Below are 27,556 nucleotides of genomic sequence, written 5' to 3' on the forward strand. Positions count from 1 at the left end.
CGCTGAGTACACACTGTGTACACGCTGAGTACACGCTGAGTACACAACGAATACACACTGAGTACACGCTGAGTACACACTGTGTACACGCTGAGTACACGCTGAGTACACAACGAATACACACTGAGTACACGCTGAGTACACACTGTGTACACGCTGAGTACACGCTGAGTACACACTGTGTACAAACTGTGTACACGCTGAGTACACACTGTGTACACGCTGAGTACACGCTGAGTACACACTGTGTACAAACTGTGTACACGCTGAGTACACTCTGAGTACACTTTGAGTACACACTGAGTACCTCCATCGGCCACTTCTCTTATGCTGTGGAACTCCAGTTCCCATGATGCTTTGGAATGTTTCAGGCCGCAGAAATCTTTGATTTTGAGCTGTTTTCGAATAATCATCTTTTTTCTCATCTCTGACTGATTATTGATTACAGATGATTGATTATAGATTTCAGACCAAAGTCCATTTCAGAAACACCTTGTTTTACTGGCACTTTGCAGTCTAAGCTGAAGATCACTGAGTTTACTGGAGCTACTGGTTGATGAGTTCTTTACTGGAGCTCCGCCTCACCGTGAACCTCTGTCTCCCCCCTGTGGAGGTGACACAAACTGCAGGTCTGAACCTGCAGAAGCTTCACCTTGATCAATATCAGTGTTCATCGATAAATCGGCTCTGATCGATCAATTTGTCTCTTCTCAAACGTGTGCTGTGAACCACCAACACTCAGCTTTAATAAAGTTTATTTGAATTGAACAGAGAGGTCGAGGTGACGGGCATGCACGCACGCACACACACACACACACACACACACACACACACACACACACACACACACACACACACACACACACACACACACACACACACACACACACCCTCACCCTCTCTCTCTCTCTCACTGTGTTGGGACTGTTCTGAGGTCTGTTTGGAGTCTCAGGATGGAAAAGTTCAGACGATATTTGTGACGAATCGTTTCTTCACCCACCAACTGTTTCCTGTTTCCTGTTTCCTGTTTCCTGTCCGTCAGGAGGCTCACGAGCAAGGCATCAACGCTGTGAGGTTCAGCTCCAGTTCAGACCTGTTGGCCACGGGAGGAACAGACCGAGTCATCAAGCTGTGGGAGGTTCGAGGAGGTAAACACTGTCGTTGTTGTTGTTGTTGTTGTTGTTGTTGTTGTTGTTGTTTGTGCCGGGGAACTGTGACCTCACTGATGATGTCATCAGGCCTGCTGACTCACAGAGCGACCCTGGACGGCAGCACGGAGGGGATCACCTGCATCGAGTTCAACCAGACGGTAAACGCGGCTCCTGAACCTGAACCTGGTCTTGCAGCCCTCGTGCTGTCCCGGCTCGGTCTCATGTGGTCTCTGTGGACTCTCCTCAGGGCCTGAGGATCCTCGCCGCCTCCTACGACAAGTCGGCCTTGTTGTGGCAGCGGGACGAGCCCGTTCCCAAGGTAACCGTGACAGCGATTGATGAGTGTTGGGAATTATTTTCACCTCATGAGGAGTCACATGGTCAGCACGTCCGACTTGACACTCAGACCTGCAGACTCGAGACCTGGATCTGGACCTGAACCTGAAGCTTTCATTCACTGTAACTCATTTCAGAGTTTCCTCTGCTGCTGAAGCTGTCTCACCTGTCCGTCTCACCAGTCTGTCTCACCTGTCTGTCGCTCTCTCTGTGGCTCACCTGTCCGTTTCACCTGTCTCACCGGTGTGTCTCACCTGTCCGTCCCTCTCTCTGTGGCTCACCTGTCCGTCTCACCTGTCCATCCCTCTTTCTGTGGCTCACCTGTCCGTCCCTCTCTCTGTGGCTCACCTGTCCGTTTCACCTGTCTCACTGGTCTGTCTCACCTGTCCGTCTCTCCTGTCTGTCCCTCTCTCTGTGGCTCACCTGTCCGTCTCACCTGTCCGTCCCTCTCTCTGTGGCTCACCTGTCCGTTTCACCTGTCTCACTGGTCTGTCTCACCTGTCCGTCTCTCCTGTCCGTCCCTCTCTCTGTGGCTCACCTGTCCGTCTCACCTGTCCGTCCCTCTCTCTGTGGCTCACCTGTCCGTCTCACCTGTCCATCCCTCTCTCTGTGGCTCACCTGTCCGTCTCACCTGTCTGTTTCACCTGTCCATCTCACCTGTCCGTCCCTCTCTCTGTGGCTCACCTGTCCGTTTCACCTGTCTCACCGGTGTGTCTCACCTGTCCGTCCCTCTCTCTGTGGCTCACCTGTCTGTCTCACCTGTCCATCCCTCTTTCTGTGGCTCACCTGTCCGTCCCTCTCTCTGTGGCTCACCTGTCCGTTTCACCTGTCTCACCGGTCTGTCTCACCTGTCCGTCTCTCCTGTCTGTCCCTCTCTCTGTGGCTCACCTGTCCGTTTCACCTGTCTCACTGGTCTGTCTCACCTGTCCGTCTCTCCTGTCTGTCCCTCTCTCTGTGGCTCACCTGTCCGTCTCACCTGTCCGTCCCTCTCTCTGTGGCTCACCTGTCCGTCTCACCTGTCCGTCCCTCTCTCTGTGGCTCACCTGTCCGTCTCACCTGTCTGTTTCACCTGTCCATCTCATCTGTCCGTCCCTCTCTCTGTGGCTCACCTGTCCGTTTCACCTGTCTCACCGGTGTGTCTCACCTGTCCGTCCCTCTCTCTGTGGCTCACCTGTCCGTCTCACCTGTCCATCCCTCTTTCTGTGGCTCACCTGTCCGTCCCTCTCTCTGTGGCTCACCTGTCCGTTTCACCTGTCTCACCGGTCTGTCTCACCTGTCCGTCTCTCCTGTCTGTCCCTCTCTCTGTGGCTCACCTGTCCGTTTCACCTGTCTCACTGGTCTGTCTCACCTGTCCGTCTCTCCTGTCCGTCCCTCTCTCTGTGGCTCACCTGTCCGTCTCACCTGTCCGTCCCTCTCTCTGTGGCTCACCTGTCCGTCTCACCTGTCCGTCCCTCTCTCTGTGGCTCACCTGTCCGTCTCACCTGTCTGTTTCACCTGTCCATCTCACCTGTCCGTCCCTCTCTCTGTGGCTCACCTGTCCGTTTCACCTGTCTCACCGGTGTGTCTCACCTGTCCGTCCCTCTCTCTGTGGCTCACCTGTCTGTCTCACCTGTCCATCCCTCTTTCTGTGGCTCACCTGTCCGTCCCTCTCTCTGTGGCTCACCTGTCCGTTTCACCTGTCTCACCGGTCTGTCTCACCTGTCCGTCTCTCCTGTCTGTCCCTCTCTCTGTGGCTCACCTGTCCGTTTCACCTGTCTCACTGGTCTGTCTCACCTGTCCGTCTCTCCTGTCCGTCCCTCTCTCTGTGGCTCACCTGTCCGTCTCACCTGTCCGTCCCTCTCTCTGTGGCTCACCTGTCCGTCCCTCTCTCTGTGGCTCACCTGTCCGTCTCACCTGTCTGTTTCACCTGTCCATCTCACCTGTCCGTCCCTCTCTCTGTGGCTCACCTGTCCGCCTCACCTGTCTCACCTGTCCGTCTCACCTGTCTCAGTTGACTCTAACAGGCCACAGCAGGAAGGTAACAGCAGCGAGGTTCAGCAGTTGTCCTCATCAGGTGGTGACGGGCAGCGCAGACAGAACCATCAGACTGTGGGACCTGCACAGAGCTGCCTGTGAGTCCCACCAATAACTGATCAATAATCACTGATAACCCACTGATGGCTGGTTGATCGGGGACTGATCAAGGTGGACTGTCTCTGCAGGTGTGCAGGTAGCTGAAGTGGCGTCGTACTGCAGTGACCTGGTCTGTCCTGAGAACTGTATCATCAGTGGACACTTCGACTGTAAGATCAGGGTCTGGGACACCAGGTAAGACTGCGCCTCACCATTTCACTTGTTCACCCCTCCACCAGGGGGCCCCCTGCATGTGTCCTCTTCAGTGTCCCTCAGTGGACCTGGAGGACTCAGCAGCACTGACGCTTCTTTCCCTTCAAACCGTGTCCTCCTCGTCTTCGTCGTCTCTCAGTGGACACTCTGGGATCTTGTCTCTTGTCTCTTGTGGGTTGACGCTGTGACGCCTCTTGTCCGTTCTCCCAGCCATCGCCGCGGTGACTCCCCGTCTTCCTCTGCTACCTAGCAACAGCTCAGCCCCCAGAACACTCCCACCCCCTGTAGAGTCTGAATGATGATTGACAGCTCTGTCCTCCAGTCACATGCCAGCATCAACTCTCCCTGCACCTGATTGGACATTTACATCATTCACTGAGCTCTGATTGGCCACATGCTAATAATAACCATAATGATCTTTTTATTGATCTCATCAATCAGAATGTGTTATTGAATTATTGTATTTAGGAACGTGAAGCAGAGCAGACACCACAGAAGAAGAAAGATGATTTAACGTGAGCGCCTCCAGCCTGACCAACCAGCCATGGGCACAGAACCAATCAATCAATCAATCAATCAATCAATCAATCAATCAATCAATCAATCAATCAATCAATCAATCAATCAATCAGTCAATATCTGTTCGATAGATACGACCTCAGTCCGAGCTGATGAAGGTGAAGGTGGAGTGTTCAGACAGCAGTGAGGGATGAGCGAAGCGTATTGATCTTCGTCCAGCGATCGATCAGCTGGTGTCTAACTGCTGCTCTGTCCTCAGGACGGTCGGCTGTGTGCAGGAGCTTCCCGCTCAGGGCAAAGTCACCTCATTGGACGTCAGCTCCGACCATCGCCAGCTGCTCAGCTGCTGCCGTGACGACTGCCTCCAGCTGGTCGACCTGAGGAGGCGGAGCAACGAGCGCGTGTGCTTCAGGTAGAGGCGTCGCTCTTCGGTTGGTTTGTGTGTTCGCTCTGAGCGTCCGTCCACTGACGTGTGTTTGTGTCTCAGGGCCGACGGCTTCAAGTGTGGCAGCGACAGCACCAAGGCCGTGATCAGGTGAGTCCTCAGCACCTCACCTGACGGACAGGACCAGTGTGGCAGCGGCAGGTGCACAAGTGACAATCAATGACCAATCAATGACTCATCAATTAATCAGTCCTGTCAGTCTCTGTCCCCGCTCCCTTTGGAAGACACTGTTTTGTCTGTCTCAGCTGTGTTACTCTACAGCGTGGACAGATATTGATTCTGAAGTGTTGCATTGTGGGTAGGTTGTAGCCTTAATGTTGCTACGCTAGCAGGTTTCTCAAAGTCAGTGATGAAAGTGTTTGGTTCAGTTTGACCTGCAGGACTTTCCAAAGTGTCTCCTGACGTCTTCACCGCACAGAGTCCGTCAAGCTGAGTAAGTGAGACACAGACCACAGACGATGTCCAAACGAGTCCTCGCTGTGTCTCTGCAGCCTGTTCTCTGGCTCGTCCACAGGGGGGCAGCACACATCACCAAGACTCTGAGCTCGACCAGAGGAAACGAGACTTTTATCAGCTGAAATTGAGCAAAAAGAATCGATCAATGAGCTCACGATCAATGAGCTGATGCTGCAAAGCTTCAGCGTTCAGGTTAGAGACACATCCAAAACGTGGACTCAGATCCAGAATGTGTCCATGAGGACGTCCTGCTCTGAGCTCATGGGGTCGTTTCCACAGTTTGACCAAAGATTCCACCGATCGATTAGAAAGCTTACACGTCTGGACGGAGACACGAGGGACAGACCTTGTGTCTGTGTCAGTGGAGGAGGTGGAGGCACCACCACGAGGTTTTACCTCATGACGTCACCTGTTTCAATCCATTTATTGATCCTCAGCTTTTGTGTATTTGATCAAGTTTGTTTCTGATCACAGCGTTCCGGCAGAAGACAGACAGATGAAGACAGACAGATGAGGACAGACAGATGAGGACAGACAAATGAAGACAGACAGATGAAGACAGACAGAAGAGGACAAAAGGATAAAGACAAACAGTTGAGGACAGACAGATGAAGACAGACAGAAGAGGACAGATGAGGACAGACAGATGAGGACAGACAAATGAGGACAGACAGATGAAGACAAACAGATGAGAACAGAGATGAAGACAGACAGATGAGGACAGAGATGAAGAGAGACAGATGAAGACAGACAGATGAGGACAGAGATGAAGAGAGACAGATGAGGACAGACAGATGAGGACAGAGATGAAGACAGATGAGGACAGATATGAAGACAGACAGATGAAGACAGACAGATGAGGACAGATATGAAGACAGACAGATGAGGACAGACAGATGAAGACAGACAGATGAGGACAGATATGAAGACAGACAGATGAAGACAGACAGATGAGGACAGACAAATGAAGACAGACAGATGAAGACAGACAGAAGAGGACAAAAGGATAAAGACAGACAGTTGAGGACAGACAGATGAAGACAGACAGAAGAGGACAGATGAGGACAGACAGATGAGGACAGACAAATGAGGACAGACAGATGAAGACAAACAGATGAGAACAGAGATGAAGACAGACAGATGAGGACAGAGATGAAGAGAGACAGATGAAGACAGACAGATGAGGACAGACAGATGAGGACAGAGATGAAGACAGATGAGGACAGATATGAAGACAGACAGATGAAGACAGACAGATGAGGACAGATATGAAGACAGACAGATGAGGACAGACAGATGAAGACAGACAGATGAGGACAGATATGAAGACAGACAGATGAAGACAGACAGATGAGGACAGATATGAAGACAGACAGTTGAGGACAGATATGAAGACAGACAGATGAAGACAGACAGAAGAGGACAGGTGAGGACAGACAGATGAGGACAGACAAATGAGGACAGACAGATGAAGACAGACAGATGAGAACAGAGATGAAGACAGACAGATGAGGACAGAGATGAAGAGAGACAGATGAAGACAGACAGATGAGGACAGAGATGAAGAGAGACAGATGAGGACAGACAGATGAGGACAGAGATGAAGACAGACAGATGAGGACAGATATGAAGACAGACAGATGAAGACAGACAGATGAGGACAGACAGATGAAGACAGACAGATGAGGACAGATATGAAGACAGACAGATGAAGACAGACAGATGAGGACAGATATGAAGACAGACAGATGAAGACAGAGATGAAGACAGACAGGTGAGGACAGACGGATGAAGACAGGCGGAGGGACGAGAGGCCGCCTGCCTCTTTTTCTGCAGTTTCCATGACAACAGCAGGGCCAGGATGTCTCTGACAGAGACACTAAATATAAAAATGTGTTTCTACCCAAACACACAGACAGGAAGGCAGGGTTCCCCGCTGGGTTCTCCCTGAGGTTCCACACGCAGCCAATCACAGATCCTCCAGCTGGACGCACCAGATGAAATGTTAACGTGTTAACGGTCACAGTTTTGTGTCTCAGGTGACGAGTTAGTGTCAGTTTGGCCTTTTGGAACGTGAGATGAGACGATGAGACGTTCTGAGACGTTCTGAGAATGTCTGCGTCAGCTCTGTGAGACATCAGATATTAAAGACTGGAGACTGAAATGAAGGAAATATCGTTTATTATTGGACTTGTTGGTCTGGAATGAGGACTCTGTTGGGACATTCTGGTCTAGACTTGGGCCTTGTAGGTTCTGACATGAGACCTGATAGTCTTGGACATGTGACTTGCACAACAATGAGCTGGTTCCTACATTTCTAGAGTAACATCTAACTGGAACCCTGAACCCGAACCGAGACCCGACCCGTAGTTTTTGCTTTGTGTCGTCCGTCGCTGAGAGTCCATGTCACATTTGAACGAAACCCAAACTCGACCTCAGACCTCAGCACTTTGATGCGACCCACTGGTTTCAGAACTTCAGCTTTTCCTGGATCCTCCACGTGGTTGGGGTTCACCTGTGATGCTGTTAGAACAGTTTCCCTTCAGTCTAACCCGGCGTTCTCTCTCATCAGCCCAGACGGTTCCTTCCTCGCGGCCGGGTCAGCAGACGGTGCCGTTTACATCTGGAACGCGTCCACCGGCAGCCTGGAGACCCGCCTCGCTGACAAACACAGGTAACCAACGAGACAGCCATCAGCTGACCAGCACATGGACCAATCAGCTGAGTTTGGGAAGATTAGATTTAATTTCCTTTCACAAGGTTGAATAGATGAGAGGCCCAGAACGTCTCCCTGAGGAACTCCAGGACTCCTCAAAGTCACAGAACAAAAGGATTTGTTGGACTGTTCCTTTAACCTCGCCTGTCCTGTCTCTCCTCAGCTCGTCCATCAGTGCCGTGTCCTGGTCTTTCTCCGGCGAATACGTTGTCAGCGTGGACAAGAGCAGGCTGGCCGTCCTCTGGAGCGACATCTGAAACAGCCAATCCACTGAGAGGTTACGTTGTCATAGCAACACCGCACACAGCACACCTCAGCGTAGAAAACAAACTGATCTGAGAGCTGTCAAAGGGAACATTTGTGTGTTTTTACGCTGTGTGTTGATTGGACAGAAGGGATGGAGAACGTTCTGCTCGGTTCCTTTTTTCATCTGCGTTTTATAACAAAACTGGAACTCAGACACCGAAACGAGGGAAACACATCGAGCTTCTCCAACATTGACCTTCACTGACGGTGAAAACTGTCAGCTGAACGACGTGAAACCTGCGACCAGAACACGGAAACATACGTGTCGTGTTGGAAACGTTCCACAGCGACGTGTTCCGGCCCGTGACCTTCATCAGGATCATCACACAGAACGTCACAAAACGTCCAACAGAAGGACGATTAAAAACAGTTCACACGTCGAAAGTCGTGGACGGACAAGTGTCCAAGTCAAATGACCTTTAGGCCGAGTTTAAAAGACTGTCCAGTGTTCTTTACGTACGTTCATCACACGTTAAAAATACAAACTTCATGGAAAAGAGAAGCAGCCGTGAGATCCAGAAACACGTCGACACGATAACGACGCTTAAAGAACAAAAATGGCTGCTCCGTCAGCTGACGGGAACACGTCTGTTGACCGCTCTGAGATGTTCTAGCTTCATGTTCATCTCTTTTAAATGTTCTGTGTAACGTTTTGTATGATGACCCAGATTAATGTCACGGCCTGGACCTGGACCTGGACCTGGACCTGGACCTGGACCTGGACCTGGACCTGGACCTGGACCTGGACCTGGACCTGGTCTGAAGCTGGTCTTTATTCACCAAAGTGGTGCTGGACTTTCGGTCTTTTCTCCATCTTCAGCCCCCACCGGCCTGACCCTTCCTCCTGATGAGGAGCAACATCACAGGGTTTTATTTTGAAGAGTTCGGTCAGGTCATTAGTTCTTCCTACTGTCATAACGTCAGCAGATGGCTTCTCGTGTTTTGGGGAAATGGAAAAGTGGACTTGATAAGTGGGAGATCTTTGCAGCGGACTGAAGCGAGTCGGGCTCTCGGCTCTCGGCTCTCGGCTCTGGATTTACATTTAAAAGACGTCTGCTTTAATCCTGTTTGGCCTATCAGCTTTGAAGAATGAAGTCCGCAGCTTCAAAGAGGAGAACGGCCGGCCGGAGGCTCCGATGGAGTCTCAACACGCCGGCAGGAAACAGACCCGTTTCCATCCATTTAGATGAGCTGCTGCAGCGTCAGCTCTGATCTGGGTCTCTGTTTCTGTTCGCTGTCGTCAAAGTGTGAGTTCAGTTCACCTGCCGGCCGACTCGTTTGGAGATCAAAGCCATTTATGGAGGACCGAAGTGCTGCGAAGAAAATACTGAAGCACAAACAAGCAGGATAACGAATGGTTGTATTGTTATATTAATAATTACCCAATCAAGCTGCTCTGGCCTCTATCACAGTCCAAGTTCTTTAATATTGGCGACCTGCTGATCCTGAGTCTGACCTGATGTCCCCCTCTGGGTTGACCTCACGTGTCTGACCCACTGAAATAACAAGAGTTCAGTAAAGAAACAGTCGAGACCATTTCGGCTCCTTCAGAGGGAACTTTTCCACGTGAGGCCAGAGCGAGACAGATGTAAAGCTAACAGCTAATAAGCTACGCTAGCTTCGTCCAGTTTGGACACTCCGTCTCTCTGTACGCTCAAACGTCAGCTCACAAACGAGCGTTGTGTCCTCAAACACTCCGCACTGGTTTACCTTTACCTGATGTCACTGAAATGGACTCCAGGATGCTGGACTGACCTGGTCTGGACGAAGCTCAGGTGGATTCAGATCGTTGTGTCTGGAGATTCAGAGATAAATGAGTCCGGTCAGTGTCCAGAGTCCAGCGTCCAGAGTCCAGGGTTCAGAGTCCAGGGTCCAGCGTCCAGAGTCCAGCGTCCAGAGTCCAGGGTCCAGAGTCCAGCGTCCAGAGTCCAGGGTCCAGCGTCCAGAGTCCAGAGTCCAGAGTCCAGGGTCCAGAGTCCAGAGTCCAGCGTCCAGAGTCCAGGGTCCAGCGTCCAGAGTCCAGAGTCCAGGGTCCAGAGTCCAGGGTTCAGAGTCCAGAGTCCAGATCCCAGCGTCCAGAGTCCAGGGTCCAGAGTCCAGAGTCCAGCGTCCAGAGTCCAGAGTCCAGCGTCCAGAGTCCAGAGTCCAGAGTCCAGGGTTCAGAGTCCAGAGTCCAGATCCCAGCGTCCAGAGTCCAGGGTCCAGAGTCCAGATCCCAGCGTCCAGAGTCCAGAGTCCAGGGTCCAGAGTCCAGAGTCCAGGGTTCAGAGTCCAGAGTCCAGTGTCCAGAGTCCAGCGTCCAGAGTCCAGAGTCCAGAGTCCAGAGTCCAGAGTCCAGCGTCCAGAGTCCAGCGTCCAGAGTCCAGGGTCCAGCGTCCAGAGTCCAGAGTCCAGCGTCCAGCCTCGGATTCACAGCTCAGACTGGATTTGGTGACGCTCTGCGTTTCGGTCGTTCCTGATCTCGTACAGTCGCGATCGCTGCCTGAAGTTTTTAGAATGGGTTCCAGAGATCTTGACTGTCCTGAAGATCATTGAAACTTGTCTGTTTGTTTCCTCGTAAACGTGTCCACGTCTCTTTAAACGTGTCCTCGGTTTGGACGTCTCTTGGTGGTTTCATCGACTCTTCTGTTGGTTCTTCTCTTTTGATACTGTCGTGTTTTCTGTGTTATTTATTTGTCAGGTTATTTTGCTTGTTTTTGCTCACTAATCGTTGTGACTTTAAGGGAATTTTAAACGGGAACATTTATTTAAATCTTTCTGCAGGAAGGTGAAGCGTGTTTCACAAAGTGTCAGATTGAACTTAAAGCTGAAGCTTTGTTTTTAACGCCTTCGACGGCGAGATGTTGACCTTTAGGATCAGCTGAGGCTTCTCGGCTTCGTGGACGTCGCTCACGTACGGACTGTGAAACCGTCGCAGCACTTGGCTGTGAATCAGAAAACGTCTCCAGGGGATTGCAGCAGTTCCAGACTTCAGCCTCAGGCCTCACACTCTCTAACTCTGTGTTTTCTGTAATGCTCAGTTCTGTCAGCGGGGATGAAAAGGTGGTTTTGATGCGTATGTTTACACTCTGCTGCTGTAACACACAAACAGTCTTTATTGCTAATAAACTCTGGTTTCTAACTTTCCGTCCTTCATCCTGTCACCTCTCAAACGTTTATTTAGTCATTTTTCATGGCAAACTGTTGACGTCTCGTCGTCACGTTTTAAAAATACGAGGTGACGATGAGGAAGCTGCGGGCTGTTTCACACTGAGGTCATTAATGAGGAAGCAGCTGCTGCCTCCACCTGACCGACCGCTGACCCTCAGAAACTGATCGCACTGCCTGTTTGATCTGGACTGGGGATGAAGAACTTCTGCAGAAATCATAAAACATATAATCGTAACAACCAGAGCAGCAGTCCGGTCCTGAGAGGAGGAAAGCGAGGACATCGTCCACAGTCAGTAAGTCAGCATCTCAGGGACTCTGTCCCTGTTTGAGTGTCTGTAAATGAAGAAGTGGCTTTTAGGCTCTTTTTCATTCTTCTAAGAAATAGACCATATTTCCTCAAATAGTGGCCGGGGCCTTTATTTACCTGCAGAGGGTAACGGGCCTTTATTTGAAGCAAACTTGTATTAGAGACAGGCCTTTATTTCTAGTTCCCTCTGTAAGTGTAATTTATCATATCATCGTACAAAGCCTCGATTTGAGTTGTTTCCATTTGCGCTCTTAAAGTTGCTGCGTTATGCTTTTATTACAAACACACTTCCTGTGTCTGTTTCAAATTAAAAGCACCCTTTATTTCTTAAACAGACTCTTACAGCTATACATCTGCTGTGATGTGTTAAATTATTTGACTTACAAGGTTCCCATACAACACTTGAAATGTAGCTGCTGCCATCTTGTGGTGTTTGCACGTTACTACAAGACACATTTTGACTTGAGACATTAACGCACACACACACACACACACACACACAACACACAGTGACTGAAATCCAGAGCAACATGTTGAAAATATCATGATTATATTGTTGAACTTATTCAATTAAAGCCATGAAAATATTTATTATGCTTAACAAACATTATACGAAAGACACCAAGACCAAGACTCCTCGTTTATTCCCCGGCCTCTATTAGAGACCTGGTTCTTATTTGACGAATGTTTTTTCATTTTCCTGTTTACATCTGGCTAAAGTACGGTGGACTCTGTCTTAATTTGCTCCACCCGCTAATTAACCACAGTGTACGCCCAAAGACGTGAAAGAATTAAAAGATGATGTCGGTGGAAATTTCAGCCTTACCAGCAGGGGGCACATGTCACTTTTATTTTCATATTTTAGTGAAAAACTTGCAAAACTGCTGCAAATTAAAAATATATTATTCATCCAGCAGTTTACTTAACATTTACACATACCTCAGTGAATATGTTCATTAAATGCGATTGCACTTAAAACTATATGGAGGGTGAAGTGTGCAGCCAGAATAATTACAGATTTCTTTTTTTCTTTTTTTGAGGGTAATTAATCAACAGAATCATCTTTTTAATCATCTTAAAATGAAAGTATGTAACTAAAAGTTGACAAATGCAAAATGGACTTTTATGGCTGATTGATGGAGACAGACTATTCATTTGTTTCTGTTGTGTTGATGATTTTTTTGGTGTAGTTCTTGTTTTTTAAGCTAATGTTCTTGAATTTCATGTCACGTGTTTTGTGTTTTAGGATTTTGAGAACGTGCTGTAAATGAGCGTTCTCACTTTAACCAGATCTCCTGGACTGGTGTCTTTTTGTAGGGCTGTCAATAAATCAAATGTAAATATTTGATCATACACTGAAACGTTGGCACATTTAGGACTCCGTACAGAAGCTCTGTTTCCCTGCTTGATGTTTTCTGCTCGGTGACGCTGTTTCATTTCTGATTATGGACAGTTTGTGAAGTTTGGAGCTTAATTCTGAGTTAGTCTTTCTGTATTATTTTATAATCTAATTATTTACTTGCTGAAGGACGGCAGGAGGAGGAGTGGATGAACGCTGGAGGTCAGAGTCCAGCTGTCAGCGCGATGCTAATGTCACAGACGGAAATAAACCCTGTCCTCAGGGTGTTTTTATGTTTTAACACATTTTACTGCTAATGAGCCTGACGGGAGGGAGGAAGAGGAGGAGGAAGAGGGAGAGGGAGGGAGGGGGTTAAAGGAGGAGGAGCAGAGTGCTGGATTCAGTTCAGTTGGAGCTCAGATGGAGGTTTTTCCTCCCACTGAGGAGAATCTGACAGCATGACGACGACTTCCTGAGAGAGAGAGAGAGAGAGAGAGACAAAGAGAGAGCGAGCGAGCAAGACACACATCCTCCCCTCAGTTTCCACGGTGACGGCATCCCTCCATCCTCCTCCTCCTCCTCCTCCTCCTCCTCTTCCTCCATCATCTCTCCGTCAGGCTGCTGTCGGCTCGTCCGCGTCGTCAGGATGGTGGATAAAGGAACCAGGTAAGATTTAATGTGTGTGTGTGTGTGTGTGTGTGTGTGTGTGTGTGTGTGTGTGTGTGTGTGTGTTATACAGAGAGCTTTTTGTGTGTGTGGTTCATTCACATCGTTCTGCTGCTGTTGTTCCTCAGAGGAACACATACTCTGTGTGTGTGTGTGTGTGTGTGTGTGTGTGTGTGTGTGTGTGTGTGTGTGCGCGCTGTGTAATGTTATATAACGTTCTGTCAGAACCTCTGTGACGTCTGTGAGCAGCACACTGATGCTTTTCTGCTTTAAAGGCATTTCTGCCCTTATTTTGATAGTACAGACAGGAAGCGTGGAGACGAAGAGAAGGGTGGCACGCAGAGTAATCAGTTACTCTCTAGGAAAGTAATTACATTACTAATTGCTCATCAGCGTTGACTTGCTGGTGTTGCTGGGCTCTCAGACTGGTTAAACTGGTATTTGGCAGCAGAAAGCGTGACGGTGGGTAATGACATCACGGAACATGTGACAGACGTGTGCGGTCCAACATGTGATGTTCAAGATGTTTCGCTGTCGCCTCAGACACGAGGAGATGAGGACCTGAAGGGAGACGCGTTTTTGTAGTTTTCTGTCAGAGTTGTCTCTGTGGTGCCTTCACTGCCAGCACAAAATCAGACATTTCAGACTCGCTGCAGTACCACAGAATTGACTGCTGGACAAGTGAAGCTGAGCTCGTCACTTTCTTTACCCAGAACGCCTCGGCGGTTTTTAACCCCACATGTAAACTCAGACAGAGGTCAGAGGTCAGGGTGGGTGACTGGATGTCCACAGTCCATGTTCTTCACAGCGGAGAGGTTCAGATCAGCTTTCAGCAGAGTGTGAAGGATCCATCGTGACTCCGACCTCGAGCCTTCAGACGGTTGTTGAGATATTTCACTCTGAACCAAAATGGTGGACGGTTGACGGACGCCCCTGGAGCCTCGTGCTAACTGTGGCTTCGTCATACCACACCGGCCTTCACTCTCAGTGTGGAGCTGTGGGACGCGCTGCTCCGGGATGAAACCTGAGCCAGAACCAGCTTCGTGTGGACGCTGCAGTGGATCAGCAGCAGGAAAAGAGACCCGAGGATCAGTTTGCAGCTCCGGTCCGTCTGTGGATCGAAGTCTGCTTCTCTGGACGGCTGCTGTGGATCCTGGCGGGCCGGATCCGGCCTCCAAAGATGGCGCCTCGTTCATTCCTCTGAGAGCTGCTCAGTGAGCTCGTACACTGAACTGGACTTGGTGGACTTCCTGTCCAGTTTGATCACATCACACCTGCAGACCAGATGTTCCGTGAACTTTGTGCAAACGTCGTGGTTCCACACAGAACCGCTTCAGAACATTCGTACTTGGTCTCTGTCTCCTGTTTGTGAGCGCTGAGTGTTTGTGTGTTTGCAGGCTGAATGATTCGAGCGCGTCGCGTCAGGAGAATATTAATGAGCTGAGTGATCAGTCAGACATACAGAGCAGCTCAGAGTCGACCCGGCCGCCGCTGCCAGCCGCTCGTTCACACCAAACCTCCTGCGCAAAGTTCAGAAGGACGAGGACGGAGGAGGACACGTGAAGACAACGGCGTCAAAGAAAAAGTCCACAAACAGCCTTCAACAGACAGAACGCGAGGAACGTCAGGGAGGAATGGACGTCTTCACGGACACTTTTCATTTCCAGTTTTCCAACAAATCAAAGAGACCTTAAAGTGTCAGGAAGCCAAAAACAACACGTGTGTTTTAAGAGCAAAGGTCAAAGGTCAAACATGGTCAAATGTGAGAGGGTTCAGGTCCCAAACGCTCGTCTCTGTTTCACAGTTAAATATCGATTTCAAAAAACGTCTGAAAATCAGTTCAGTCGGTCTCAGAGTGAACGAAACGGAACAATAAAGAGAAAAGTGTCCAAAAGAAAACTCGTTTGTCTTCGACGCTTTGATTCTTCCTGCTGCTCGTCATCTTTGACCTCTGCGGGTCAGTCTGTCTGCAGTGAACTGAGTGATTTGTTTAATGCTCCAAACTTTATTGATACCAGCGCTGTCTGTCTCACTGTGGTGTCTCCGCTTCACGTCTCTCTCGGTTTAAATGCTCCCTCTGTGTCTTCTGGCCGTCTCATTTGGACGGCCTTGACGCTAAAAGCTGCTGTGATAATAAACTCAGTGACACTTTATGTGATCAGCAGCTCGGGGGTTGACGATGGCGTCCGGCCTGTAAGGGACCGACCCCCGAGGGTCCGCCCTTACCTGAACTGACTGCGACCTGCTACAGCCTCTTGTCTCAAAGCAGGACGTCCCAGCTGTGAAGAGGACAAACGGTCCATGAGTTCCAGCTGGTCGTTCACTTCAGGTTTGTTTCGTCCTCCTGGTCCAGCTGTCCGCCCTGTGAAGACGACTTCTGTCCATCAGTGATGTCACCACGTCAGCCTGTTCGCGTTTAGCCCACGGAGACGCTAGCATGTCTGTGAAGACTTTTGTCTGTCTGCATGCTCGAGGACGGAGGGTTTCTCATGTTGGACAGGTCTGTTAAAGACCTGTGAGCTAAACCTGTGATTCACGCTTTCAGCCTGCGGCTTCGGTCTGACGACTGGGAGCCTCACAGGAAACAAACCACAGAGCCCAGTTTGACCCAGAAACCAGAAACCACATCCTGCGAGGGGCGACGGATCCGTGTCAAAGCATCCTGAACAGCTTCTGCGTCGGCTGGAAGGAGGAAAACCGTCGTTTCCTGAAGCGTCACGATGCCCTCAGGTGTCAGGATGAGGCTCTGCTGTAGTTTCAGTGTCGGGGGAGTCTTCAGGCCGCGAGCTGACACAACAATCAGATATTGATCAGTCAGCTGGTGTTTCCTCTCTGTCCGATCGATCAGCTCAGCAGAAGCTCTGCAGCTTCACGACAAACACTTCATTTACTGACAGAAGAGACGCTTGACAAGAGTCCAAACTTTACATTTACGGCTGCTTTAACGTGAAGGATTTCATCACAGAAGCATTCACACAAACGCCACATAAATACTTTAACATCAACACAGAACGAGCTGATCTGAGAGAACATCCCAACACCTTCCTCTATGACATGATGATGATGATGATGATGATGATGATGATTATTATTATTATCATCTTAAAATGCACATGTGCTTTCTGGGCTGCATTCAACACAGAAGTTACAAAGAATAGAATTACACAAAAACAAGCAGGTGAAGTGTTCAGAATGCAAATTAAAAGGTAATAAAATCAACAAAAAGATGAAAAATGAAGGTTTAAATCTGTGGAGTTCAATGTTAAACCATCAAATCTGAGACGATTTTTGAGTCGACTGAACTCAGGGGAGAACTATGAAAAGAACCACAGTACAGGAAGTGGAGATGCTTTTATTGTGAAACAGTTCAAACTCTGGTTAAGATTCAGACGCTTTAATCATGTAACTCAGAGGCAGAGCTGCTTCACCTCTGGCCTAAAGAGACCCATTTAAACTCTGAACCACGGTGTCTGATGCTCCCGCTCATCTAGCATTAGCATTAGCATTAGCACAGCTGCCTGTTCTGTGCAGTGCAGAGCAGCTGATCATGGCCTACGACCGTCCACTGTCCAGGTTTGTCTGGAGAGAAGAAGCTCAGACGTGAGAACGTTTGTTTCGTGAACATCGAGAGGAAGCTTCAGACGGTTGACCGTCGACGTGCACCGACGTTAACGACGTTTACTTTACCTTACTACTTTTGGTTTTCAGCGTTTGCACTTGTTTTTGCCACTGAAAAGCTCGTTAGGATATCTGTGAGCAGCAGATTCAGAGTGGACGATTGTTGGACAGGAGACTCACCTGAGGACTGCTTTAAGGTGGTGAAGGCTCATGTTCTCACAGCTGTGTGTGCTTCCTGGTCTGACCTGTTGAAATGTCGGACTGACTGACATAAACCACATTGTTCCTCTGTCAGTTTTTCAGCATCATTTCGTCCGTTGTTCTGTCCTCTCCATATTCGCCTCGTGTGCCGTGTGGATGAATCTTTAATCACGTTTAGTGCCTCTGTCCTCCTTCGTCTTCCTCTTTGTGTTGCTGGACTCTGGCCAGCGGGTCTAAGTGCTCTGACAGTGAAGCTTTCAGGATCTTCTTACAAACGCACGCTAAGGCGTGCTGCGTCCAGCTCGGGGCTTCTGCTGGAGGCCTGGCAGTTTGAGGGGTCTGGACTGGATCTGGACACCGCTGGATCCACTCTCCCAGTTTGGGGCTTGCAGTCCTTCATGCTGCTGCCACCACTGGGACCACTGTGGATTTCACCTTCCACATCTGATCCAGGTCCTCTTTGGCAGTTTCTGTAGCTTCTGCAAGTCTCCTAACTGGCTAACGTCTCTGTGCTGTTTGGATCTCTGCTTCCAGTCTTCTGGTCCATGGCGGGAGCTGGTGGTGACCCGTGGTCTTAATCCTGCGCCTGAGTTATGTTTGCAGTGCTGTTCAGGCTGCGTTCGCATCTGCCAGCAGGCTTTGTGATGGTTCCTCGTCACTGACTCTCTTTAATCCTCTGAATGTCCGTCTCAGGTTCTTAGAGTCAAAGGTGACGTCTTCTAATGTCCTGAGATTCAGTTTACTGTGATATAAGACAGTTTTTGGTCATTTCTCTGTTTTAATGGTCCCACAGTTGTTGTACAGTTGATGTGTTATGTTTGATTTGTGATTTGAGAGCTGCTCATTCAAACATAATTGCACTAATTGCAGAGATGATGGCAAGCAGCTAATCTCATGCTGAGCGAGCTCCCAAGAGTCCCAGTGGTTTCCAGTAAAGCGGCGCCCTGATGCTGCTGATTGATGAAGGTCCATTCTGGAGGAAGCTGAAAGCTAATGGAGCTGCAGCAGCTAATTTATGACAGCATTAACAGGGGGGGTAATAATGTCAGACAGCATTAGGCTCAGAGACAGGAAACTGCTGCTGCTGCTGCTGCTGCTGCTGCTGCTGCTGATGATGATGATGATGATGATGATGGTGGTGGTGGTGATGATAGTAATGACTGACAGGACTCCCTTCAGAGATTTGTGGGTAAAGACATTTAGAAAAGTGAGGACAAATAGGAAGTCTTTGGGAAAATGTGCACATTATCTTTTTTTTTAAAAGGACATTGTTGGGATAGAGCAGATCCATCCATGACGATGTTGAGATATCGACCTTCAGGAAACACATCTGGAAATATTTCAGCGCTGAACTCTGACCATCAAACAAACGTCAGCAGTAAAAGTGAATTGACATGAAACAGCTGCTCGGGTCAGCACAGTCCAGATTCACCGACACGTCCTGCTTTTCTGTCTCTGTTTACTTTCAGGGTGTTTAAGAAAGCCAGTCCCAATGGAAAGGTAAGTCCTCTTCTTCTTCACGTTCAACCTGCTCAAAACCTCAAAGCAAATGAAACGTCAGAGAAAAATTCCCCCCAAAAAACAACCAAACAAAAGCTGCGAACGCTCACAGAGAAAGAATCTGGACCCTCAGAAGACGTTTATAGACGTCTGCTGCACTGACGGCTGATTGGGATTGGCTGTCTGCTGTGCCTGTAGCTTATTCTGATTGGCTGATCTGACAGCTGTGTTCCCCCCTCAGCTCACCGTCTACCTGGGGAAGAGGGACTTTGTGGACCACGTGGATCTGGTGGAGCCTGTTGGTGAGATTATTTGTACAAATTATTAATGATTAACAGTCATAAAATACTTGAATACTGAAGCGTTCTTTCGTTATTGGCTCGTCCAGCTGATCTCAGTTGGGGTTTGATTAGAATAAAAATCCTCTGACGCTGTCCTCCTGACTTCCTGCAGATGGCGTCGTCCTGATTGACCCAGAGTACCTGAAGGAGCGGAAAGGTGAGACATCTGAGCCTGCAGCCTGGTTCGTCACCAGATTTCCCCTCTGGGATCTCAAAGTATTTTGATTCTGAAAGTATATGCTGAGTTGTAAAATACTGGAGTCCATCCATGTGTCCCTCAGGGAGGCGAAAACCTGAAGCCTCAAACAGAGACCTAAAGGGACATTTTAAGAATAGGTAAATCCTCCTCAGAGAGCAGTTTAATATCTGCGTGTCCAGTACAGAGAAAGGTCCAGGATGTGTTAATGATTGTAGTTATTGATCATTTATCAGGATGTGGTTTTTGTTCCCATCAGTGTTCGTGACTCTGACCTGTGCCTTCCGTTACGGTCGTGAGGATTTGGACGTCCTCGGGTTGACGTTTCGGAAAGACCTGTTTGTGGCGAATGTCCAGGCGTTTCCTCCTCTGCGCGAAGAGAAGAAGAGTCTGACTCGTCTTCAGGAACGCCTGATTAAAAAACTGGGAGAACACGCCCACCCGTTCACCTTCGAGGTACTGAGACGTGTTTAGTGACCAGAGAGCGATTTATTATTTATGTTGTTATTTTTTATTTATCGTTCATTTATTGAGAAATCTTCTGGAAAGAGCCGTCCAACATGATTAACCTTCAGGAGACTTTTGAGCCCTGAATTCATTCTGTCAGGCAGCAGTGCGTCTCAGGTAGACACAGCTGTCTGAGACTAGTTTGCTTGTTGGAACATTTTGAAGACGACTTCAAGGGAACAAACCCCTTCGAAGGCTGGAAACCCTCTGATCGTGTCTGCACGGTGCACGTTTTCAGGAGAAAACGCTGGTGAATGTAAAAACATCTCACATGACAGAAAAATAAAGTTAAAAAAGCAAAAAATAAAGTGCAAGTATTGGGAGAACTGGACAAAATCGCAAGTTCTTGCAAATGATAATGGTTGAATCTGATTGGCTGCTGTAGAGTGAGACTGTGATTGGTGGTCATGTTTGATCGAACATTTTGTTTGAAAAAGGACTCAACGATGTTGTGAAGAACTGCTGGCAGCCCTCATTTCATCTGCTTTGCTTTCAGATTCCTCTGAACCTGCCGTGCTCTGTCACCCTGCAGCCGGGCCCGGAGGACACCGGGAAGGTAAAGACGCTCACTTTTTACTTTACTTCAGGCAGGGTGGGACGAACTGTCTTCCTCCTGAGAACCACGTTTGTCTTCTTAGCTAGAAAAGTATTCAAAGGAATCAACGCATCGACTTTAAGAGCTGATTTTCTTGCTGTCGTGTGTCTGCAGGCCTGCGGAGTCGACTTTGAAGTGAAAGCTTTCTGTGCAGAAAATGTCGAAGAAAAGATCCACAAAAGGTAAAAGTGAGTCCTGAGTAAGATGAAGATGAAGATGAAGTTGTGCTTCAGCAGAGAGAGGGAAGCCTCTGATGTAATCCAGACTGAATCCTGCATGCTGATTCAGCAGCAGAGGCTTCAGAGTCTGTTGTTGTTGTTGTTGTTGTAGGAACTCAGTGCGTCTGGTGATCCGGAAGGTGCAGTACGCTCCGGAGAAACCTGGTCCTCAGCCAACCGCAGAAACCACCAGACAGTTCCTGATGTCGGACAAACCTCTGCACCTGGAGGCCTCTCTGGACAAAGAGGTAACAGCCCCCCCCCCCCCCCCCACACACACACACACACACACACACACACTAACAACAGTCACGTTCGGGGATCCTGAGTGCAGCCATGATGTCCCCTGTGAGCTGAGGAAGGAAGGATGATGTAGCAGTGCTGACTCAGCATACTTGCCGTTTAGCATTATGCTGTTCTGGGGGACACGGCTAAGTGACGCTAACTCTGGACATGAACGCTGTGTTGGATGAAGGAGGGGAAGGTGGAGGCTCTGAATCATAGATGGTGAAACTCTGGACACGTCACGATCAAACAGCTCTGCAGCGAGGACAGTGAGCAGTTAGCCGTTAGCATGAGGCCAGACTTTGTACCGAGTGCATTCTTGGACGTTATCGTGATAGCAGTGAAGAAGACCAGCTCTGTCCTGGGGGGCTCCTCCACCCAGTGGAGGTGGTAGGAGAAAGGAGGACGATGGAGAACATGTCCCGCCCCATGCAGGACACTCCTTCACCCCCAGTCTGTCTGTCTGACTTCTTTCGTTCGTACTGTTGTAGTGACGCTGCAGATTTCCCCTCTGTGGGACCAATCAGTGATCGTCTTCTCTTCAGCTGATCCTCAGATGATGATTGTCAGGTCCTCTGTCCTCTGTCCTCTGTCCTCTGTCCTCTGTCTCTGTCTGCAGATCTACTATCACGGGGAGCCAATCAGCGTCAACGTTCACGTCACCAACAACACCAACAAGACCGTGAAGAAGATGAAGATCTCAGGTAGTCCAGAGCACCTGTCCTCTGCCCCTGTGTCCCTGTGTCCCTGTGTCCCTGTGCAGCAGCTGTTTCTGATGGCTGGCGTTGTGTCTCCGCAGTGCGACAGTATGCAGACATCTGTCTCTTCAACACGGCCCAGTACAAATGTCCAGTGGCCACCGAGGAGTCAGAGTGAGTCCACTTCCTCACCACACGGCTCCTCGCTGAGCTTTCAGCTGCATCAGGTCTTTGTCCTCTGCAGATTGAGTGTCCCCATCAAATCATTCAAATGTCCATTTTGTCTGAGCACTTTAAGGACTTCCTTTGTGACCCCTTCAGGGACCTTTGAAGTCCATAAAGTGCTGAAATGATGTGAATGTGTCCTCTGGTTTGACTTGTTGAAGTTGATCGCCGTCTCCAGCTGAAGTTACCACGCAGATATTTGTCTGTCCTCAGTGACGTCGTTGCTCCCAGTTCAACTTTCTGCAAAGTCTTCACTCTCACTCCGTTTCTGGCAAACAACCGAGAGAAACGAGGCCTCGCTCTGGACGGAAAACTGAAGCACGAGGACACCAACCTGGCCTCCAGCACACTGTGAGTCCAGCAGCACTCCTGAAGGACGGCGTCCAGATTGGACCTCACACTAAAGAGAAAGTGGCCTTCATGTCAGAACTGCAGACAGAGGACACATTTAGGATGTTTTGGAGATCTTTGAGGGACACTTGAGGGACGCTTCAGGTGCAGTGTTAACCTTATCAGCTCACTCTATGAGGCGTCTTTCTTCAGCTCAGATCCAGGTGTCCTCAACCTGCAGCCGAACGCTCTGAATGTCTCTCTGCCCTTTTCTGACTGGACGTTTCTGTCTGGAGCAGGTTAAGAGAAGGAGCCAATAAGGAGATCCTCGGCATCATCGTGTCCTACAAAGTCAAAGTCAAGCTGGTCGTGTCGCGAGGCGGGTCAGTCCATTCTGCTTTGTGTCCAACAAATACAAAGTCAGCATTATCAGCTGAGGACGCTTTGAAGTCCCAGTGATGTCCTTTCAGATAAATGTCTCATTTGCTTTTTGTCTCCTCCTTGTTGAGGACAGTAAACTCGAGTTTTGTCCTGATTAATTATTTAAAATACTTCATTATGTCACATGGTCGTCAGTCACTCTGATTTGCATCCATCCAAAACGTCTTTGTACAGAAAGCGTTCAGCATGATAACGAGCTTGTCGATACACGTGATGATGATGATGATGATGATGATGATGATGATGATGATGATGATGATGACGCTTTGACGCTGAAGCTGTGAAATGTTTATTGATTTCAGGCTCCTGGGAGATCTGGCGGCGAGGTAACCTTTCACGTTCTGTCACTGATACAAAGCAAACACTGAGGTTTCCAAAGGTCACCTGAACATGTCACTGAACGAGCTCCCTGCTAACGCTAACGCTAAGGCTAAGGCTAACACAGGTGAATGTCTCTGATGGACGGGCATCGCTGCTGTCTTTGTGATCGTGTTCTTTTGTCTCTCAGCGACGTCTCTGTCGAGCTGCCTTTCACCCTGATGCACCCGAAGCCGTTGGAAGAGTCCATCTACAGAGACGGTAAGTCCAGCGTGTCCCTGTCCCCGCAGGCTGCTCGAGAGACGCCTTTGGGCTGAACTTTATGTTCTGTGTACTAATACTTCAGCTCTGAGCGTACTGTAGTACTTTGAGATTTGATGCCGTCCTGCAGAGTTGAGTCTCCTCTAGCTGATTTTCATGGAGACAAAGTGAGACCAGCGTCTGTCTGGAGGAGACAGCGGCTGACAGATGATCTGATAAAAATCAGATTTATGCTTCAGTGTCTCACCAGGCTCGCTCGCCCGCTCCCTCTCTCTCTCTCTGCTGCAGCTCCAGATGAAGCTCAGATCGACACAAACCTGATCGAGTTTGACACCAAGTAAGCACCGTCTGTCCTCCTGTCTGTCTGTCTGTCTGTCTGTCTGTCTGTCTGTCTGCCTGTCTCTCTGTCTGTCTGTCTGTCTGTCTGTCTGCCTGTCTGTCTGTCTGTCTGTCTGTCTGTCTGTCTGTCTGCCTGTCTGTCTGTCTGTCTGTCTGTCTGTCTGTCTGTCTGTCTGCCTGTCTGTCTGTCTGTCTGCCTGTCTGCCTGTCTGTCTGTCTGTCTGTCTGTCTGCCTGTCTGTCTGTCTGTCTGTCTGTCTGTCTGTCTGTCTGTCTGTCTGTCTGTCTGTCCTCCTGTCTGTCTGTCTGTCTGTCTGTCTGTCTGTCTGTCTGTCTGTCTGTCTGTCTGTCTGTCTGTCTGCCTGTCTCTCTGTCTGTCTGTCTGTCTGTCTGTCTGTCTGCCTGTCTGTCTGTCTGTCTGTCTGTCTGTCTGTCTGTCTGTCTGCCTGCCTGCCTGCCTGCCTGTCTGTCTGCCTGTCTCTCTGTCTGTCTGTCTGTCTGCCTGTCTGTCTGTCTGTCTGTCTGTCTGTCTGTCTGTCTGTCTGTCTGTCTGTCTGTCTGTCCTCCTGTCTTCCTGTCTGTCTGTCCTCCTGTCTGTCTGTCTGTCTGTCTGTCTGTCTGTCTGTCTGTCTGTCTGTCTGTCTGTCTGTCTGTCTGTCTGTCTGTCCTCCTGTCTGTCCTCCTGTCTGTCTGTCTGTCTGTCTGTCTGTCTGTCTGTCTGTCTGTCTGTCTGTCTGTCCTCCTGTCTTCCTGTCTGTCTGTCCTCCTGTCTGTCTGTCTGCCTGGCAGCAGAGAGGGTTTCCTCTCGGCCTGAAGCATTAACTGTGATGGACTCGTCTCCCGAGTCTCAGCCTTAATGCGTCTTAATGCCGCCGCTGCAGGAAATGGGCTGTAAGCTGGAAAGTCATCCTGCTGTCAGCAGAGCCTCAGAAAACGACTCCCGAGAGCCGACAAACAGCAGCTCTGCGTTTCACAGCTGAGACGTTTGAAGCTTTGTGTACAGACCGTCAGACGGCTGCTCCTTCATCACAGTCCAACACGTGGACCTCAGAGAACTCTGGTTACACTGTTAGTTACTAAAAGTTAGCTTCTCCTCTTCAGACGGACTGAAGGCAACATTTATTTCATTGGTGCAGGTAATGAAGTAACCAGGTGAGCCTCGACGGCTCAGAGGAAGAAGATCTATCGGGCTGTGATGGACTCACGACTGTTAGCAGTTAGCATTCACAGCTGGAGCTAGGCTAACAGTTCCCCCCGCTTCCAGTCTTTGTGCTAAGCTAATCTCTGATATCCTCCTCTGACTCTGTGGAACACAGAGGAATTCTCATCTCAGCTTCTTTCTTTCTTTCTTTCTTTCTTTCTTTCTTTCTTTCTTTCTTTCTTTCTTTCTTTCTTTCTTTCTTTCTTTCTGCGTCCTGGCCGCATCTTAAATCTGCACTTTTTATGTTTCTTTGATGGTTTTGTCGCAATTTAACTTCCACAACCTTTTCCCTCCTTTCTCTCAGCGACGACGACATCATCTTCGAAGATTTCGCCCGCCAGCGGCTGATCGGCGCGAAGGACGACGAGGACGAGGAACCGGTGGACTCGCCCAAACTGGACGACAGATAAAGGCGCTGAGCGTCGCTGCCACCGCTGCTGCTGTTGTTGTTTCGCTGCTGTTTGTAGTGTGGAGCTAACGGAGGTCACCTTTAGGTCAAACCACAGTCTGGACACCCTTTAAACACTCGGCGGTGCCGTGTTTGTGTTCTCATTCATGTTCGTCCTCTCTCTGCGTCCTGCCAGCGTGTCAAAGCTAGCGTACTGCGGCGTAGCCATCAGTTGTGTTTTCAGGCAGAGCGGCTCTTCGCTCCCTCGCCGGCCAGCCGGCCGGTCTGTCGGAGGCTTCGGCCGGCGGCCGCGGCACGGTCACAGCGGCTGGTAGCATGCCTCTAATGTCACTTTGTTCTGTGTGTTTCCATTAGGGACCGAGCAGCAGTAACGTTATGTTGAGATTAGTTTCGATGAGTCGTATCAGAGGGTCTTCGTTAACACTGCCAGCTTCACTCGATCTGGGACAGTTCGTCACTCGAGCCGCAACACGGACTTCAGCTGGCGGAGGTTTTTGTTGACCGTCAGTCTGCCGAGGACGAAGCTGCAGACACACCGGAGGACGAGTCATCTGCAGGACGTCCCGACGCACTGAGAGGACCAGAATCCGTCAGAGAGCCACCAATCAGCTGAGAGGAACTGGTGGCCCAGTTTGCATGAAATCATCAATACTTTGTACGATCCATTAACGTCATGAATAATCAACCTTTGTAGAGGACGGTCCTGATTTTAAAGAAGCATCGTAGTGTTTGTTGTCACGTTGATTGTTTCCTAAACGATCGTCAGTATTTCCATCCGTCCCGTCCGCCGCCGGTTGCACTTCATTCCCATACATCTCTACTTCCAGAGTAGACGGCGGCGGCTGTGTGTTCAGCCTCAGTGTTTCAGTGGTGATGATGAAAACGTGTTTGTGGAAACGAGTTTAAAAAGTGACGTCATTCAGGCGGTTAATCAGAGCTGAAACTCAGGAATCAGCACCGAAACTTTTCAATGTAATCTCCGACATTAGAGCCCCTGACTCTGTGTAAGTCATCAATCGAACAGGAAGTGAGCAGCTGATCTGATCCTCTCTGACACAAACTGACCTGAGATCAGCTTGAAGTCAATATATTTCATGCTCTTCACTGATTTCTGTAAATATCTCTTATTGTGAATCTGACGCAGCGACACGTTTCACAGACTGAAAGATGTGGAACGCTCCAGAAACACCTGATTGGATCATTCCACAGGTAAACAGGTGAGAGGATCATGATTGGGTATGAATCAGTCGTCGATAGAGGATGGAGCGAGGTCACCGCTTTGTGAACACATGAAGCTGCTGTCAGTGAACAGTTTGATTATTGGTGATTGATTCTGTTTGATTGATGTTTTAAACAGAGTCCAGACTTCAGGCTGTTCTTAACTGATCCTTTCTCAGTTTCTTCTTCATTGCATCAAAAACAGTTTTAAGTTGGCCCTTGAATTAAATGTTTCCCAGCTGACTCCCCAGTCTTTGAACGCACCACCAGGAGGAGTTTTCCTGCATCACAGTGTGATGAAACCAGAACTCTGTCACCGGTGGAGGACTGAATTTGTCTCTGCAGGCTGATTTTCATAGAATTCAAACAGAGGAAATCAAGTGAAAACCTGCAGGATGATGAAAAACACCTGAACACTCCTTTAATCAGATACCATCCAGGTGAGTGTCAGCAGACTCACAGGTGAATGCAGAAAGAGACTGAGACGTCCGTCCACGTGAACCCAGTCACTGTGTGTGTGTGTGTGTGTGTGTGTGTGTGTGTGTGTGTGTGTGTGTGTGTGTGTGTGTGTGTGTGTGTGTGTGTGTGTGTGTGTGTGTGTGTGTGTGTGTGTGTGTGGACAGAGGACGTGTCACTCTTTATCTGACAGACTGAATCTGACGGGATCAAGATCAAAAACACCCAAACATCTGCTTCGTTTGTACCTATATTTCAATGGGCTTTTATTTTGATGGGGCCAGGAGGAAGTCTGTATATTCCACTGCATCTTTAATAAAAGGACATTTGTGGCAACCTGTTTTATGATGTTTCTGATGTAAAACCACACTGACTAGATTTGGAACAGATGACGTCAGCGGTGCGTTTTGATTGGTTTGTCCAGTTAGAACTTGCTCTGATTAGAGCATTTTTCAGCTGAGACTAAGTGTGATTGGTCGATATC

General features: G+C 49.1%; 4 protein-coding genes across 5 annotated transcripts in view; 2 read left to right on the forward strand and 2 right to left on the reverse strand.

Moving 5' to 3' along the window:
• Positions 1–8,411, forward strand: part of LOC139336970 (protein Atg16l2) — a 13,533-nt gene extending 5,122 nt beyond the window's left edge. For both annotated transcript variants that reach the window (XM_070971300.1, XM_070971301.1), the window contains exons 10-18: positions 1,043–1,148; positions 1,239–1,309; positions 1,399–1,470; positions 3,478–3,598; positions 3,689–3,794; positions 4,591–4,743; positions 4,819–4,866; positions 7,805–7,906; positions 8,112–8,411. In XM_070971300.1, coding sequence (XP_070827401.1) covers positions 1,043–1,148; positions 1,239–1,309; positions 1,399–1,470; positions 3,478–3,598; positions 3,689–3,794; positions 4,591–4,743; positions 4,819–4,866; positions 7,805–7,906; positions 8,112–8,205 — 873 coding nt within the window. In that variant the 3' untranslated portion in view covers positions 8,206–8,411. The remainder of the gene's footprint in view (positions 1–1,042; positions 1,149–1,238; positions 1,310–1,398; positions 1,471–3,477; positions 3,599–3,688; positions 3,795–4,590; positions 4,744–4,818; positions 4,867–7,804; positions 7,907–8,111) is intronic.
• Positions 1–27,556, reverse strand: part of spcs2 (signal peptidase complex subunit 2) — a 308,748-nt gene that overhangs the window by 126,004 nt on the left and 155,188 nt on the right. The gene's annotated exons all lie outside the window — the stretch shown is intronic.
• Positions 4,208–7,075, reverse strand: LOC139336468 (keratin-associated protein 10-7-like). Its single transcript, XM_070970601.1, has 2 exons — positions 5,723–7,075; positions 4,208–5,578 (listed from the first exon to the last, which is right to left on the reverse strand). Exons 1-2 carry the CDS (start codon positions 7,073–7,075, stop codon positions 5,546–5,548), a joined length of 1,386 nt encoding a protein of 461 aa, XP_070826702.1. The 3' UTR covers positions 4,208–5,545.
• On the forward strand, positions 13,453–27,411 carry arrb1 (arrestin, beta 1). Its single transcript, XM_070970333.1, has 16 exons — positions 13,453–13,716; positions 19,005–19,035; positions 19,277–19,337; positions 19,489–19,533; positions 19,832–20,028; positions 20,576–20,635; positions 20,789–20,856; positions 21,005–21,140; positions 21,797–21,881; positions 21,977–22,049; positions 22,314–22,451; positions 22,730–22,813; positions 23,174–23,197; positions 23,380–23,450; positions 23,739–23,787; positions 25,294–27,411. The coding sequence occupies exons 1-16, from the start codon at positions 13,697–13,699 to the stop codon at positions 25,397–25,399; spliced, it is 1,248 nt and encodes a 415-aa protein (XP_070826434.1). The 5' UTR covers positions 13,453–13,696; the 3' UTR covers positions 25,400–27,411.

The sequence above is a fragment of the Chaetodon trifascialis genome, chromosome 9 (genome assembly GCF_039877785.1).
Source record: "Chaetodon trifascialis isolate fChaTrf1 chromosome 9, fChaTrf1.hap1, whole genome shotgun sequence".
Taxonomy (NCBI): Eukaryota; Metazoa; Chordata; class Actinopteri; order Chaetodontiformes; family Chaetodontidae; genus Chaetodon; species Chaetodon trifascialis.